The sequence below is a fragment of the Onychostoma macrolepis genome, chromosome 22 (genome assembly GCF_012432095.1).
Source record: "Onychostoma macrolepis isolate SWU-2019 chromosome 22, ASM1243209v1, whole genome shotgun sequence".
NCBI classification, from domain to species: Eukaryota; Metazoa; Chordata; class Actinopteri; order Cypriniformes; family Cyprinidae; genus Onychostoma; species Onychostoma macrolepis.
In genome coordinates this window covers 27,298,782-27,312,952 of record NC_081176.1, presented here as the reverse complement: position 1 = coordinate 27,312,952, position 14,171 = coordinate 27,298,782, and the positions used below count along the sequence as shown (strand labels likewise).

At 37.1% G+C, this 14,171-nt stretch overlaps 1 protein-coding gene and 1 long non-coding RNA gene across 2 annotated transcripts; one reads left to right on the top strand and one right to left on the bottom strand.

Moving 5' to 3' along the window:
* The first annotated feature begins 414 nt into the window (after window positions 1-414).
* On the top strand, window positions 415-14,047 carry LOC131529618 (CD276 antigen homolog). The gene is made up of 6 exons (XM_058759399.1): window positions 415-1,497; window positions 8,868-9,007; window positions 10,502-10,548; window positions 10,630-10,956; window positions 11,086-11,189; window positions 11,287-14,047. Exons 2-6 carry the CDS (start codon window positions 8,970-8,972, stop codon window positions 11,308-11,310), a joined length of 540 nt encoding a protein of 179 aa, XP_058615382.1. The 5' UTR covers window positions 415-1,497; window positions 8,868-8,969; the 3' UTR covers window positions 11,311-14,047.
* On the bottom strand, window positions 3,373-6,128 carry LOC131529619 (uncharacterized). The gene is made up of 5 exons (XR_009268160.1): window positions 5,866-6,128; window positions 5,188-5,261; window positions 4,581-4,703; window positions 3,782-3,905; window positions 3,373-3,664 (listed from the first exon to the last, which is right to left on the bottom strand). It is a non-coding gene; the product is annotated as an uncharacterized LOC131529619 (long non-coding RNA).
* Window positions 14,048-14,171: the final 124 nt, after the last annotated feature.

Below are 14,171 nucleotides of genomic sequence, written 5' to 3'. Positions count from 1 at the left end.
GTGGGTTTTTGTTAAATGTGAGCCAAAATCATCACAATTAAAAGAACCAAAGACTTAATCTACTTCAGTCTGTGTGCATTGAATTTATTTAATACACGAGTTTCACAATTTGAGTTGAATTACTGAAATAAATGAACTTTTCCATGACATTCTAATTTATTGAGATGCACCTGTATATAAACCACGCGGTATTAAGACAGCTCGCACAATGGGTCCAAGTGAAGTCATTTAATATGTGTCCGCTGCAGCTCAGTATACACAACAATTGAAGATATTAGAAGACATGTTTGTCTTAAGAGTTTTATAGTAACATCGCATATGTTACATGATGATGATGAATTTGTAAGTAAATGTATTTAACATCAAAATAAATTCACAAGAGCAAGTATATTGTTTGCACATGTTTATTTACATTAAAGGCAAAATAACTGAAATAATAAGAGCACAAGTAGATCTGGAACTTCTTTAAGTCTGTCTAAATATCATGTAGTAATTGCAATGTCTTCTGGTCCATATCCTTTCCTAGGTGTGCTAGACACTGATTAATGTAACATAAAAATACTACATATTTATATAGCTTTTGTATTGTGGGTGACACTTTCAAAAACGTTTCTATGCTCCTCTGATTATATAATGGTAAATATTACAATATAATAGCACAACAACAGTGATCAGCAATAATGATAAGCCTAATACTCACAACAAAAATAATAAGGTCATATAGATCATAACACAGTTTCGGAGGTAAGAAGTGGATTATCCTTCACCTGAAATGTTTGTCTTTTCATCCTGAAATGTGAGGCAAATGTTGGATCACAAACATTAGGAACCACAGTTTCCACAAATCCCTTCACTCGATTGGGATGTTCTCTTTTATTCTGGACAGCAAGGGCAGTGACTGTAACATCGAGCGTATTTTGCAGCATTAAACACGTAATTATACCGATTTCATCAGGCTCTGAAAATTCTTCAAAAAGAACACAAAGATTGGTCTTCTCAGCTGCCATAGTTGCAACTCTTGCGTCATTAGAACAGGGTGTTCAACGCACCACCGTTTCCGTTTAATAAACGTTTTGCACCGTTGTTTCGGGGCATGTTCATCCTTTGATTCCTCCTCCTCCTTTCCCTTCCTTGCATCATTCCCTCGTATCTAATGGGGTGGAGCTAAGACACGAGGAAAGGGAAGGATGATACACAAATAAGAATTGAGAAGAACCCCCAGTCCTCGCCTGTGTGCCGAACTGCGTCCCGGTTGACATGCTCCCTACTCCCTGAGCAGGGGAATTCCGTTGAAGTTTACTTGGGGACTGGGGGGACTGGACTGGACTGCGAGGACTGGGGTTTGGGAAACTTTCCCAGAAAATGAGTTGGCAACACTGATACTTTGGAGGACGCCTAGACAGTACGTTTTCCTTTACGAGACGAGACGAGAGGAAACGACAAGAAGGCGCGGTTGGCTGTCCACACAAAGCAAAAAAAGGTGATTCCGAACATGAGGTAAGTTTTAAACTACAGTTGCGCGTCTACATGGAAATCTTTGTCAATCATATATATATATATTTGTGGGTCGGATCGCGTATCAAACTGAAACCACAGTCAATTAATCGATAATAATAGACTAATTTAAAAAAACAAAAACAAAAAAAACATACATTATACAGACACTTTTTATTTAATGGTATTTTATTCTTTAATTGTGTTTAATGTATTAAACTTTCAATAAAACATTTGCAATGGGTTTGTAAAATGTTTTATACATGTTTTGGCCTGAGACACTTGGTGTTGGTATATATTTTAAAATGTTTTAAAGAAAAAATAAAATAAAATTGTTTTCTGCGAACTCCACCAGTTTCGTGTTCTTCAGATGGACATATGGCGAGTTTGAATCCAGCAATATTTGCTGTTTTACGAAAAAGTTTAGTTTTGAATGTCGTTTTTATGTTATTTGTGTTACTGTGGATGTAACGAGGAAAGACAAAGAAACTAACGTAGCCCATCAGTTTTCATTTTATCAGACATAAGATAAAGGGTGAATGTGTGCATATTGTGAATGGTACCTGCGAAGGAACATCATCCTCAGACTTTACTAGAACTTACTTGCTTTCTTATGTTAAGACATTGTCATGTATTAAAATTAGTGGTGGGCATAGATTAATTTTTTTAATCTAGATTAATCTCACTGTAATCTTGGAATTAATCTAGATTAAAATGGCTCATTTGAATTCTGCCAAGTAGATCAGAATAAGTTTACTACTAGTAGTAAACAACTAGCAGTCATCAAGAATTTAATATTGATAATAACATTGAAGACATTGTATGATTATTCCTTAAAGATAAGGTTTTAATAGTTTTAGTAGTAGTAGCCTATTACATTCTGCCCAATGTCTTCAAGTGAAACCGAACCTTTATTTTGACGGGTTGCCGTGAGGGTAGTTTTTCTCAAATGAAACGCTCGAATGCTCATGAAGTGACTCTCAGAGCAGTTCTGGAGATGTTGTTCATGTATTTATGTCCTCATTTAGTGAGACGACAGACGTTAATATCGCCGCAAGCGTCACGCGGTCTTCTGTATGAGTAGTGAACAAACCCGTGCGTCTGTGCCATACATTAACACAGAGACACACAGAAGTCATATTTAGATAGACGTTTTGCGGCTTAATATTTACAAATAGGAGTGGAAGTGTGCTCACTTGTGTGTGAGCTTACGTTTGTGTGTGTGCGTGTGTGTGTGTGTGTGTGCGAACCGGGGCGGAACTCCGCTGTGCGCGCGATACAGAGAGCGCGACCATGTAACGTAGAGACAGAAATGACTTGCCGATTTCCATTGGGAAGCTTCTTAAAAATACATTTTCCCTGAAGCAAACCCGCCCAGCCAACACATCCATGTGGGGCCCATAGGGGTTGCAACTGGGCCGATATTTGGTCCCAGTTGGGTAGCTAATTTTGTCCTGTTTCCATGGTGGCCCAACATGGGTTAGCCCAGATGGGCTGATGATGGGCTCTTGATGGGCTCCACATGGGGCCCACACGGGTTAACCAGGTAGCTCCCATTTGGTGCCTATATGAGTCTGCCTACATGGGTTAGTGATGGGACCCAGCTAGGTCTTATGTAGGTCTCTTATGGGCCACAACAAGTATACACATGGGCTAACATTTGTCTGTTTGGGTTACCTTATTTTACAGTATACCCCTAAATACAAACATTACATTAAATCCACTAAAATGCTAAAGGTATTCAATAAACAGAAACCAGTAGTTCATGCTTTTAAGCAAAGTTTATTTGGAATAATTTAAACATTACTATTATAACTTGTACATTCACAACTTTATAAAACAAGTATAAAAAAAAAAGAAGTTAATTTTAAGCTCCTGAAAAACTTTATTTCGTGTAAAAATAAAAATCTTCATAACTTGTATTCTGCATGCTTTAAACAAGGTTTCGTTGGAATAATTTGAACATGACCATTATAACTTGTGTATTTACAACTTTATAAAACATAAGCATCTTAAAAAAAAGTTAAAGTGAAGCTCCTGCCAAACATTATTTGGAATAACTTGTATCGTTTGTATACGCATATCTGAAAACTCTAAAATACATTATTTCACAAACAAACCAACCAACCGTGCAGCCCCTCACACCTCTGTCCTCGCTCTCCCAACGGCCCTTTGAAAAGACAACAATTAATGAACTACTGTGCCACTTTTTCAGTTAAAACTGATGATTCTTGTCTTTTTAAAGATTGTATTTCCATTTAATAATCACGAATATCTTAAGACTTACCTATCTTGCTCTCTACTATGTGACTTCGCAGAACGGTTTCCTCCCGTCACCGATGAGCCACTTTGACGCTGACTTTTCTGCCTCTTTTCTGGTAATTTGGTTAAGAGAATTTTTTTCAAGCTTCCTGTAAAGCACATCAAAAGCATTAAAGATAGATTAAATTCCATATTTAAGCCCTTGCAATAAATAAGCAGTCATCTCCATTTTTACATTTTTTCAGGATGTACAATAATGGTATCGGATATAATATTCTATCATAAATGGATTTGTGTAAACAAGGGCACAGGACAACATTTAAAGGCATAGTTCACACAAAAAAATGCATTTGTCTCATTTAATCACAAATGTCAAAATCTGAAATTTTCTTTAAAAAATAATTTTTATCAGGCAAATATAGGTCATCATTCAATTCATTGCCATTACAGTGAAGTAACTGAACATAAACATAAGAGCCTGAAAATTTCAGACGGTTTTTGCATCTGATGTCTTCGTTTGTTCTTATTTTATTACCACTTCACTTGTATTAGTGTACTTGTCGTTAATAAAGTTTGAATGTTATTTATTATAAACTCTTTTTGTGATCGCTTCACCACAAATGAACAGTTACTTATCACTAAAATAAGCAGTACACCTGGTTCATATTCTCATAATTTGGGGTATTGCTTGTCCAAATATGGACAATTATTTGCATTCAATCAAACTGATTTGATTCCACTGATTTATGAAGAACAAACTCAACTCTACCAAATAACCTCTGTTTGTACATGAACATTAATAATCCAACAGCAAGTAAACATACCTTATACAAACTCTCACTTTCCATGCCGGCCAACAAAATTGAACTCTCTTGATGCGGGGTGGTCCAAAAGGAAGGCCCTCATTCTTCTCCTGGCTTCATCCACAGTACTGCCACCACAGTAACCTAATGGAAAACAAGATTATTATTATTGGGGAGACAACACAAAAAAATTAACCCTGAATAATTGCAATTACATTTCCCCCCAGATCTACTGTGTGTATCAAGTCCATACAAGTCTATTACTCACAACTCCTATGGAACACTTCCATAATTCCTATGCAGTTACCTCTGTAACAGATGTTTTATACTTGTACTACAATTGTGTTGCCTGTGCTACAAAAACATTCTCTATAGCAAAACAGCAACAGTACTGTGAAAATGTGTTAGGCCACCATTACATTTGTTGTTTTGGAAATGGTATAATGATTATCTCAGAGTTTTTTTATTAGAATACAACAAGAAAATACAGCTAATTTATAGGCAGTATTAAAAAAATGAAAGAAACAAAATGGTGGCCTAAGACTTCTGCACAGTACTGTAACTTAGGTGCAAAAACGTTAACATTCAGCCCTGTGAACCTGCTAAATGGTCATGTTATAGAACATACCACTTGTTTCTGGAAGGTGGGGTCTGCCAATTTCTGCTCCACTGCATCAACATCCAAGACCGTCCGATTACTTTCTGTAAGAAAAATGCTTATTACTTTAAAAAAATTAAAATTCTAATTTAGGCAAAAACATTTGTATAGTCATAACAATTTGTATGATTTGTAATAACACCCGAATGCAAACTGTTGCAGATTTATATAAGGCAGAAACTCCTGTTTGCATGATAAATATTAAATATTGTTGTACTATTATTGTATTTTATGTATTGTTAAAAGTACAACAGCCTTGTTTACTGTTCAAATGGAGATCTGTCCCAGGCTAATGTACCTTATTTACACTAACGTTAGATTCTCTGCTATAAGACATTTCACATCGTCGTCGTAATCTTCCTGTATCGTGAGCACACAGCCCATTGCCAAACTCTGCAGTTTGAGCTTTTTTTAGTGTTTTTTTGTTTGTTTGTTTGTTTGTTTTAGAGGGCGTAGGGAACATCAATACAGCATTATCGTTTAACGTTAGACATTGGCGCCAGAAATAAGAGGAAAAATATGGCGCGATCTGAGTATGAAGTCTAAATTGTAACGTGACAAAAACCAAGCTATTTCGGTTAACATCATGGTTTGAAAACAATGTAATTACATGCTCTACATTTTCAGTTTTAAAATTGTAATTCTTACCTTGGTTACACTGACGGCAAACGTCTTCTCTCGAAAATTACAGCAAAGCAGTCAGAGAGTAGTAATGGCGTCGGCGCGATGCAGCGCGTGCTGCGTGGGGGATGGGAATTGCTGAATGAAATCTCGCGGGATCCACACTGCATGCAGATCGAGGCAGGGCTGCATCTCGCGGTAGTTTGATGTCGTGGGGAATGGGATCTCGATGGAACTCGGGAGATCTCGAGTTGTCAGCACAATTAAAGTGGCAGCATTTTTTTTTTTTTGGCTAAATGTCAGTGGAAAATTGGGTAGAATGAGTATTGGAATCATAGACTGTAATAAAAAAAAGGAGGGTTTTTTTTTTTTTGATTAAAGTAATCCAAGTGTCAAAACAACAACAAAAATAATTTTAAAGACACATATGTGCATATATATACATGCAATCACCCCATGGGATTAATTATTTTTGCACTTGTATATTTGATAAAACAAATAGGGTCCCATGTGCAGCCCATTTTGAGCCCATGCACACATTTCCCATTAATTACCCAACTGGGAACCACATGGGGAGTCCACCTGGGTTCACCAAAGTGGGCCCCAGATAAGATGCCCACCTGTTCACCCATCTGGGTCCTAGCTGGGCCACCCAAGTGGGCCCCAGATAAGATGCCCACCTGTGTTCACCCATGTGGGTCCTAGATGGGCCACCCAAGTGGGCCCCAGATAAGATGCCCACCTGGGTTCACCCATGTGGGTCCTAGATGGGCCACCCAAGTGGGCCCCAGATAAGATGCCCACCTGGGTTCACCCATGTTGGTCCTAGATGGGCCACCCAAGTGGGCCCCAGATAAGATGCCCACCTGGGTTCACTCATGTGGGTCCTAGCTAGATAAGATGCCCACCTGGGTTCACCCATGTGAGTCCTAGCTGGGCCACCCAAGTGGGCCCCAGATAAGATGCCCACCTGGGTTCACCCATGTGGGTCCTAGATGGGCCACCCAAGTGGGCCCCAGATAAGATGCCCACCTGGGTTCACCCATGTGGTCCTAGATGGGCCACCCAAGTGGGCCCCAGATAAGATGCCCACCTGGGTTCACTCATGTGGGTCCTAGCTAGATAAGATGCCCACCTGGGTTCACCCATGTGGGTCCTAGCTGGGCCACCCAAGTGGGCCCCAGATAAGATGCCCACCTGGGTTCACCCATGTGGGTCCTAGATGGGCCACCCAAGTGGGCCCCAGATAAGATGCCCACCTGGGTTCACCCATGTGGGTCCTAGCTGGGCCACCCAAGTGGGCCCCAGATAAGATGCCCATTTTGAGCCCGTGCCCACTCTGTACCCCTGTAGCCCATGTGAAACCCATGTGGGCCCCACATTAACGTGTTTGCTGGGCGGCGGCTTCATAGCTGCATCCATGTTAGCACGCATACACACAGGTTCGAAGACTCGTTCTCGCCCCCTACAGTGCAATTCGGCTAGGTATACATCCACGCTAAAATATCGAGGTGAAAGTCATCATAGTTTGCGTAGTATAGATCCAGCTCCCAGCCCAACTTTAAGAATAGATTAACGGCGATATTTTTTTTATCGCCCGATAAGAGTCTCACGTTAACGCAGCACGTTAACGCCGGTAACGGCCCACCACTAATTAAAATAAACGTATCATTTTGCAAATAGATGAATGCATTATTTTATAATACAGTAAATAGTGTTCTTTAACCATTTACAACTTTAATTTGTTGTTTTGGACAAGACAGGACCAGCGTCCATGAACTGCAGAACTTGTCAGGTCTGTGCTTAAAACAGAGGCAGCCAGTTAAAGAGACAGTTCACCTAAAATGAAAACTTACACATACACCCACTGTTTCATTCCAAACCTGTAATTTGGTCCGGTATTTCATATGACATAACAGACACATTTTTGCGCTGTGAGCAGGAGCTGTCAAGCTGCAAAAAGGACAAGTAGTAACTACTCTATGACTTGCATTGCATTCAAAGTCTTCTGAAGCCAGTGGCATAGCCATCATTTCAGAACTGAGGGGGACAGAATGTCCAATGTAATTCCATTTCTATTCTATTCTATTAATAATGAACGTGGATTTGCGCAGCTTGTCAGTGAACAACGGTTCTGTGTAGTAAATGCTGCTCCATGTGAAATCACGCACGTGATGAAAATTAACCACTGATTACAGAACTGGCTTTACTGACAAGATGCACATTGAATATCGCATGCGATATATCGTGCAGCCCTAAATCAAGCAGCAAAATGAACTTTTGTACAGCTAAAAATAGCTGGATGCGGATGAGACCGGAAGCTAGACCCATAGAATTTACGAATGGCTGCGAAGAAAAAGGCTGTGGCTAGAAGGCATACAGCTCGACCGGAAACGAACCATGAAATTAATTTTCTACCGATTAGATTGTATTTTATTAACATCTACTCCTACCCCTTACAGTAATTAAAAAATAGTAATAATTGTTGTACAGTGTGTATTAGTGTGTATTAGTGTGCGCTGTATTAGTGTGCGCATGCCCAGTAGCGCCATACGTATCCCTTCTAGCCTTAACCCAAGAATAAGATTTCCTGGATTTCTTCTGCGGGGCCTGTTTGGAGTTTCTGCGCGAGAGCGCCCTCTGGCCTTCAGATGGAGGTTTACTACTGATCACAGAGCTGTGCTTCACTGGAAGATACGCATGACAATCGCAGCTTCTGCCTAATTTCGATTTAATTTCGATTAATAGTGTATATTAATCGGCTGAATAGTTGTAAAACCATGGTGTTACATTGATTTGATTTATTTCTTCCTTTTACTGAACACACTTGTCCAATGAAAAAGTGCAGGGGAAGTGTATACAGTTTCTATATATGTCCATGTCTGAGGCCATGAGAGTGTTGTGTCACTGAGAATTGCCAGCTTTTGAAAGTGAATGTCACTTTGTGTTTCTGAATAGTTTAATTGTTTCGCAAGAGTGAGCAACGAATAAAATATGCTTTCATGATGTGCATGTGTTTACATTCCCAGAACTGAAGAGAATTGCCAGCAGATGGACTATTTTTGAGAGTTTGAAGATTTGTCTGGGAATGTACAGCTGCTGTTAACAAAACATAATTTGTTGTTGTCAGCATGGCAGTCTACAAAATCTCATCTGGAAATCTCATGAGGTAACTTTTTTTTATTTTTTATATAGGCTAACTCATGTACACTTTACATTTTTACATATTTTCAGAGGATGAGCATTTATACTCTGGCAAAAGGAAAATAAATGTCCAGCATAGCCAAACTTTTTATGAGGTACATTAGAAATTTGAATACAGTGCTTTTGTACAATACTGGAAATAATTTCACATATGTTTGATTGACTAAACATAATGACTGAAGTAATTAAAAACAAGTCGAGTCACCTTTATTTATATACCTAGTGCTTTATACAATGCAGATTGTTTAAAAGTAGTTTTGCCATCAAATAGAATATTACTGAATACGGAAAAGTGTCTTGAAAGTGAAACCAGTGGCAGTTTGGTACGTGCTATACATTATGAGCACTAGATGGCCACATTGTATTGAAAAGAGTTGAGAGGAAAGCTTAAAAAGCCTTGAGAGAAACCAAGCTCATTTTGGGTCCAGTTCTCCTCTGGCCTAAATAAACAAACATGGTGTGATGTATGATTCCAGGCTGCATCAAAAGTCAGATTTGTGGACTGATATAATTATTTTTATATATTTCTGATATAAAAAAAACAACAACAAAAAAACTTTGTTTACTGCACTTCAAATGTTTTCAAATAATTTGATGCTCAGGGCCCCCAAATATGATATACCTGTTGTAAGGTACCTTTCCTTAATACAATATATATATAGTTTATATGTAAGTAGAACAGATTAAAGTTTCACTCTTGAATCAAACCAAAACATTGGTCAGTACATGCATACACAGACTAAATGGTGACACAAACCTGAAATGTCAACTAACATCAAATCTCAAAGTTCTTCATTGCATGACCAAACTTCACAACATTTGAGGATCGTGTCACCATATTAAATAATGTCTGTGCATGCATGTGTTTACCTACTGAAACTTCAGCTAACATCAGATCTCATAGTTCTCGCACGCTGCATAACCAAACACTTGAGGCATTTCATTACTCGTTTCTTGCTTTTTAATTCAAAACAACAAATCGAATTGAAAACAAATATCAAACAGATATATAAAGCAATCCTAAAGACAATGATTTAACCACTGAAGGTCATTTCTAATAAACTAATGGTAGTATATGGATTGTGGAAGCTGTTTTAAAGAAAGGACATCACACCTGTGTAAAGCTGTCGATCAGTTAAGAACATATAATGTAGTATTGCATGGATTTATGTTCTTTCTGTGACACTAGAGCCACAGTAGAGGAAGATAGGGATTTTTTTTTTTTTTTTTTTTTTTTTTAAGAATAGAGAATTTAAATATGATGACAGTGTATATATATATATATATATATATATATATATATATATATATATTTTTTTTTAATCTCATGATGTCCTAGTAGAACTTCTCTAAAGCGATAACTTCAGAGGCTGAGATATTATGCATTTACTCCAGTGTGTGTTTCTAATGATGCAGCTCAGCCGGAGAGAAATTAAATCATTTGTTTCTGTTTACACAGGTGGTGTTTTTTCAATCTGCTGCATGTGTTTCTATTAGCAAATGAAGGTGAGCACTAAAATTAACAATTATTTGTTAAGCAAGGTAATTTTTTATTTTTTTTTAATCATACTTTCTGTCTTTTTTCAGTGTGTTTGCAGGAGAGTGTTGTGGGTTTTATTGGAGGATCTGCTGTTGTACCTTGTTCTTCTAAAAAGCCTCCACTTGCAACTGAAGGCATAGACGTGCGCTGGAGACACAAGTATGACCTGAGCGTGTATGACATTGTTAAGGGTAAAGTCTTTGTGGAAGGACAGGATCCACAGTACAAGAACAGAGCTGAAAGCTTCCCTGAGGAGTATCTGAGAGGAAACTTCTCCATCAAACTCAACAACCTTCAACTCACCGATGCAGGAAAATACAAGTGCTACATCATGATGGAGGAATCAGTAATCTGTGTTGAGCTTTTAATTGAAAGTGAGTAAAACCACATGATTGACAAAAATATTTATAGTTCACCTTGTATTCTTTACATAGACATTATGAAAGGATGTACACATTTCCTTGTGTTTTTCCTCCAACTTTTATTATTCTTTTGTCTTCCAGAGAGACCAGAAAGACAACTCCCCGGTGAAGGAACAAAACCAAGACCAGAGATGATTGTAATGATCATTTCCATTCTATGCATTGGCATTATATTTTCATTGACTGTAAGTTCATTCATCAACATAACAGTATAATCAACATGTACTTCATATTGTAAATAAGTGACAGCCTCTAATTAAATACTGTAACGTTGTTTTACAGAACTCTGCCACAGTGTCTTTCTAAGGAGTTTTTGTCATCGTTCACTTCCCAGTTCCTACGACTCGACGTCATCTGCACTTCTGCGCAGTGGTGCAAATACCAGCATGCACTGAAAATGTAAAAGCTCTCTCTATTGTAAAGGACCTACTGTGATGGAGGTAGAAGCCAGTGATGAGTGCTTGTGTTACAGTATTGTGAGGTATACAAAAGCCTGTGAAAATGTTTTAATGTGAACCAATCCCAGGCCTCATGTGATATGCTGTAAAAAGTACAACTTGTATGTTTCATTACAATCGCTAGGACCCATTTCTTAATACTTAAGGCACTTTTTCAAAACTCTCCACCATTTCTCCTAATAAACAATTTCAGCTTGGCACAGCAGCTAATTTCACATTCAAATGCACTGAAACTATGAAAACACTTCTTGTCTTAAATCAAATCTTTCTTCCAAAACACTAGCAACGATCGTCACCCTCGAATAAAATAAGGATCTAAAAACACTAACAACTGGTAGTATTATACAAAATTTTCTTTTGTAACATTTATTTATTGCTGTTTTATTCAGTTTTCTATTATGTTAGGCTTTGAACTCAAGTTTTGAAAATAATATGCGAATGAGGAAGTTGGCCTGTGGGTTTTTGTCTGAGGAAGAAAGGAATTCATGCAATTTGAAAGATGTAGTCACTGAATGCTTTTTGTGCCAAAGCAATGATAAATAATGCGCTCACTGTGTGAAGAATTTTGAAAAAGTGACATATGTATTGAGAAATTGGTCCTAAATATTGTAAAAAAAAAAAAAAAAATATGTATGTAATGTGACCTTAGCAACATACTGTACTGATAATCACCCTAATAATACAGGCGCTAAAATAGAAATCCACATGATTCAGAGTTCATCATAAATGGACTTTCCAGAAACCAGTGCCAGAACTCCTATATAGATGAACGTTACATCACTCTAAAACAGAAAACATGTAATGTGCATGTACATTTATTCAGTTAGCAGATGCTTTTATTTGCAATACAACAAGAGATTCATCATAAAGAGGCAAATTGGGAAGATCATTCCACCGGCAAGGAACAGTGAATGTAAATGTTCTGGAAAGTGATTTTGTGCTTCTCTGTGATGGTACTATGAGGATTCGATTATTTACATATATTAGGTTTCAGGAGGGAATATGGGCTCGTGAGAGTGAGTAGAAGTAGAAGGTATGCTGTATACTGAATCTGTATACAAGCATTAATGTTGTGAACATGTTGCGAGTCGCAACAAGAGTGTATAGAGATAAAGAGAGGTGTGCCCTGGGGCTCATTGAACTGAACTATCCTGCCAAACCGTTTAATATAATCTTATCTCTTTACCTTTATATATATATATTTAGCTACTTTTATATTACTTATCTTTCTATATTTTCTTTGTATTCATATAGAAATTTATATCTATGCTATTCTGTCTTCACAAACAAGTTAGAGATAAAAAAAACATCTCCATTTGTCATTTCTCTCTATCTTTCTGCTGGCAGAAGAATGAGTGTTTTGGATATATCACAATTATGATACAAAAGACTTAGGTTTGGTGAGACTTTATCTAGGAGTATTAAACTAAGTTTTATGGTACTTTGCATGTATTATAGTAAAATTATATATATATTTTGATACTAAGCCATTTATTATAATTAACTTAGTTAACTAGCTTTTACAGTAGTAACAAACTAATAAGTGTATTGCTGTTGTGATCACGAGTTTCAGGCTGAATCTGGATTTCTGTCTGCAATGCTCAGGAAACAACATACGCATTTAGTATTTTTCTCAGTATTATCTCATCAATCTCTACTCATTTATTTATTTTTTCTTGAATGTGTATGTGATCGAGAAGTGGTGTCCAATCACCAGTTTTACTGGTGTTTTCATGGTGTTATTCGTTCTATAAAATGTGTATGTAATTTTATATTTCCTGTTTTTAGCAGAGTGGGCGTCTGTAGAGGGAGCACTCATGTTAGCTATATGGAAATGTTTTTGCACTACACACAAAACAAATGTTTCAACATACGTGAGTAAGACTCTCTCTTCACTTGGGTCACAATCACTGTGCAGTGTTAACACTTCTGTTCTGTACCTCGCTTATAAAGAGTGACAAAGCTGTGGGCTTTGTGCAATGTGATTTTAAATGTGTTTAAAGTTGTGATTCATGCTTATTTTGTAAGATGCGTTATTGCATTTTTGATTTATGCTTTTTAACCAACTGTTTGCTATTCTGCTATTATATATATTCTGTGCATATATATATATATACTGTATATTTACATTTTGGTTTTATAAGCGTGCATTTCCAACAGTGTTTTCCATCAGTTTAGCATTGCTTTCCAAAAAAATCCGTCATTCATTCATTCCAAAGGGATTAAAGAGAATTGAATTTTAAATTTTGTGCCTAATGTAGAGTTTTGCAAAAAGTGTGATATCAAATATTAAGGAAGAACTGTGCCTAAAATATTGCAGACTTTGATTTGGTAGATGAGTTTCAGGTTTTGCTGATGAATCAGGAAAAAATTTAACACTGTAGCCTATATATATTTTTGTTGGGACTGTTATTGATTGGAGTCGAAGAGGCCTGTTTTATAAAGTGGTCTCTTAGTTTCTCCAAGTGGTCTTTGGTATGGCACCTTGACTTTTTACTTATTAGTATAAAATTGTGTACAAATACTATTCAACTTGTTGTAATCGGTATAATTGTATCAAACTAAATAAACTTAATATATCTCCACATTTTGGCTTTATAGAATTATATATTTCTATATGCATATACAAAAAGTAAGCTGTAAATGGTAATCTCAAGTGATTTTGTTGTTGTTGTTTTCTAATACAAAAGGTAGAACAGAGGGCTGCTG

Excerpts from the sequence above, each read along its gene's own strand:
- LOC131529618 (XM_058759399.1), top strand. The coding sequence starts at position 8,970 with ATGGCAGTCTACAAAATCTCATCTGGAAATCTCATGAG. Across the intron at positions 9,008-10,501 it reads TCATCTGGAAATCTCATGAG|GTGGTGTTTTTTCAATCTGC; the intron begins GTAACTTTTTTT and ends CTGTTTACACAG. Across the intron at positions 11,190-11,286 it reads GCATTATATTTTCATTGACT|AACTCTGCCACAGTGTCTTT; the intron begins GTAAGTTCATTC and ends GTTGTTTTACAG.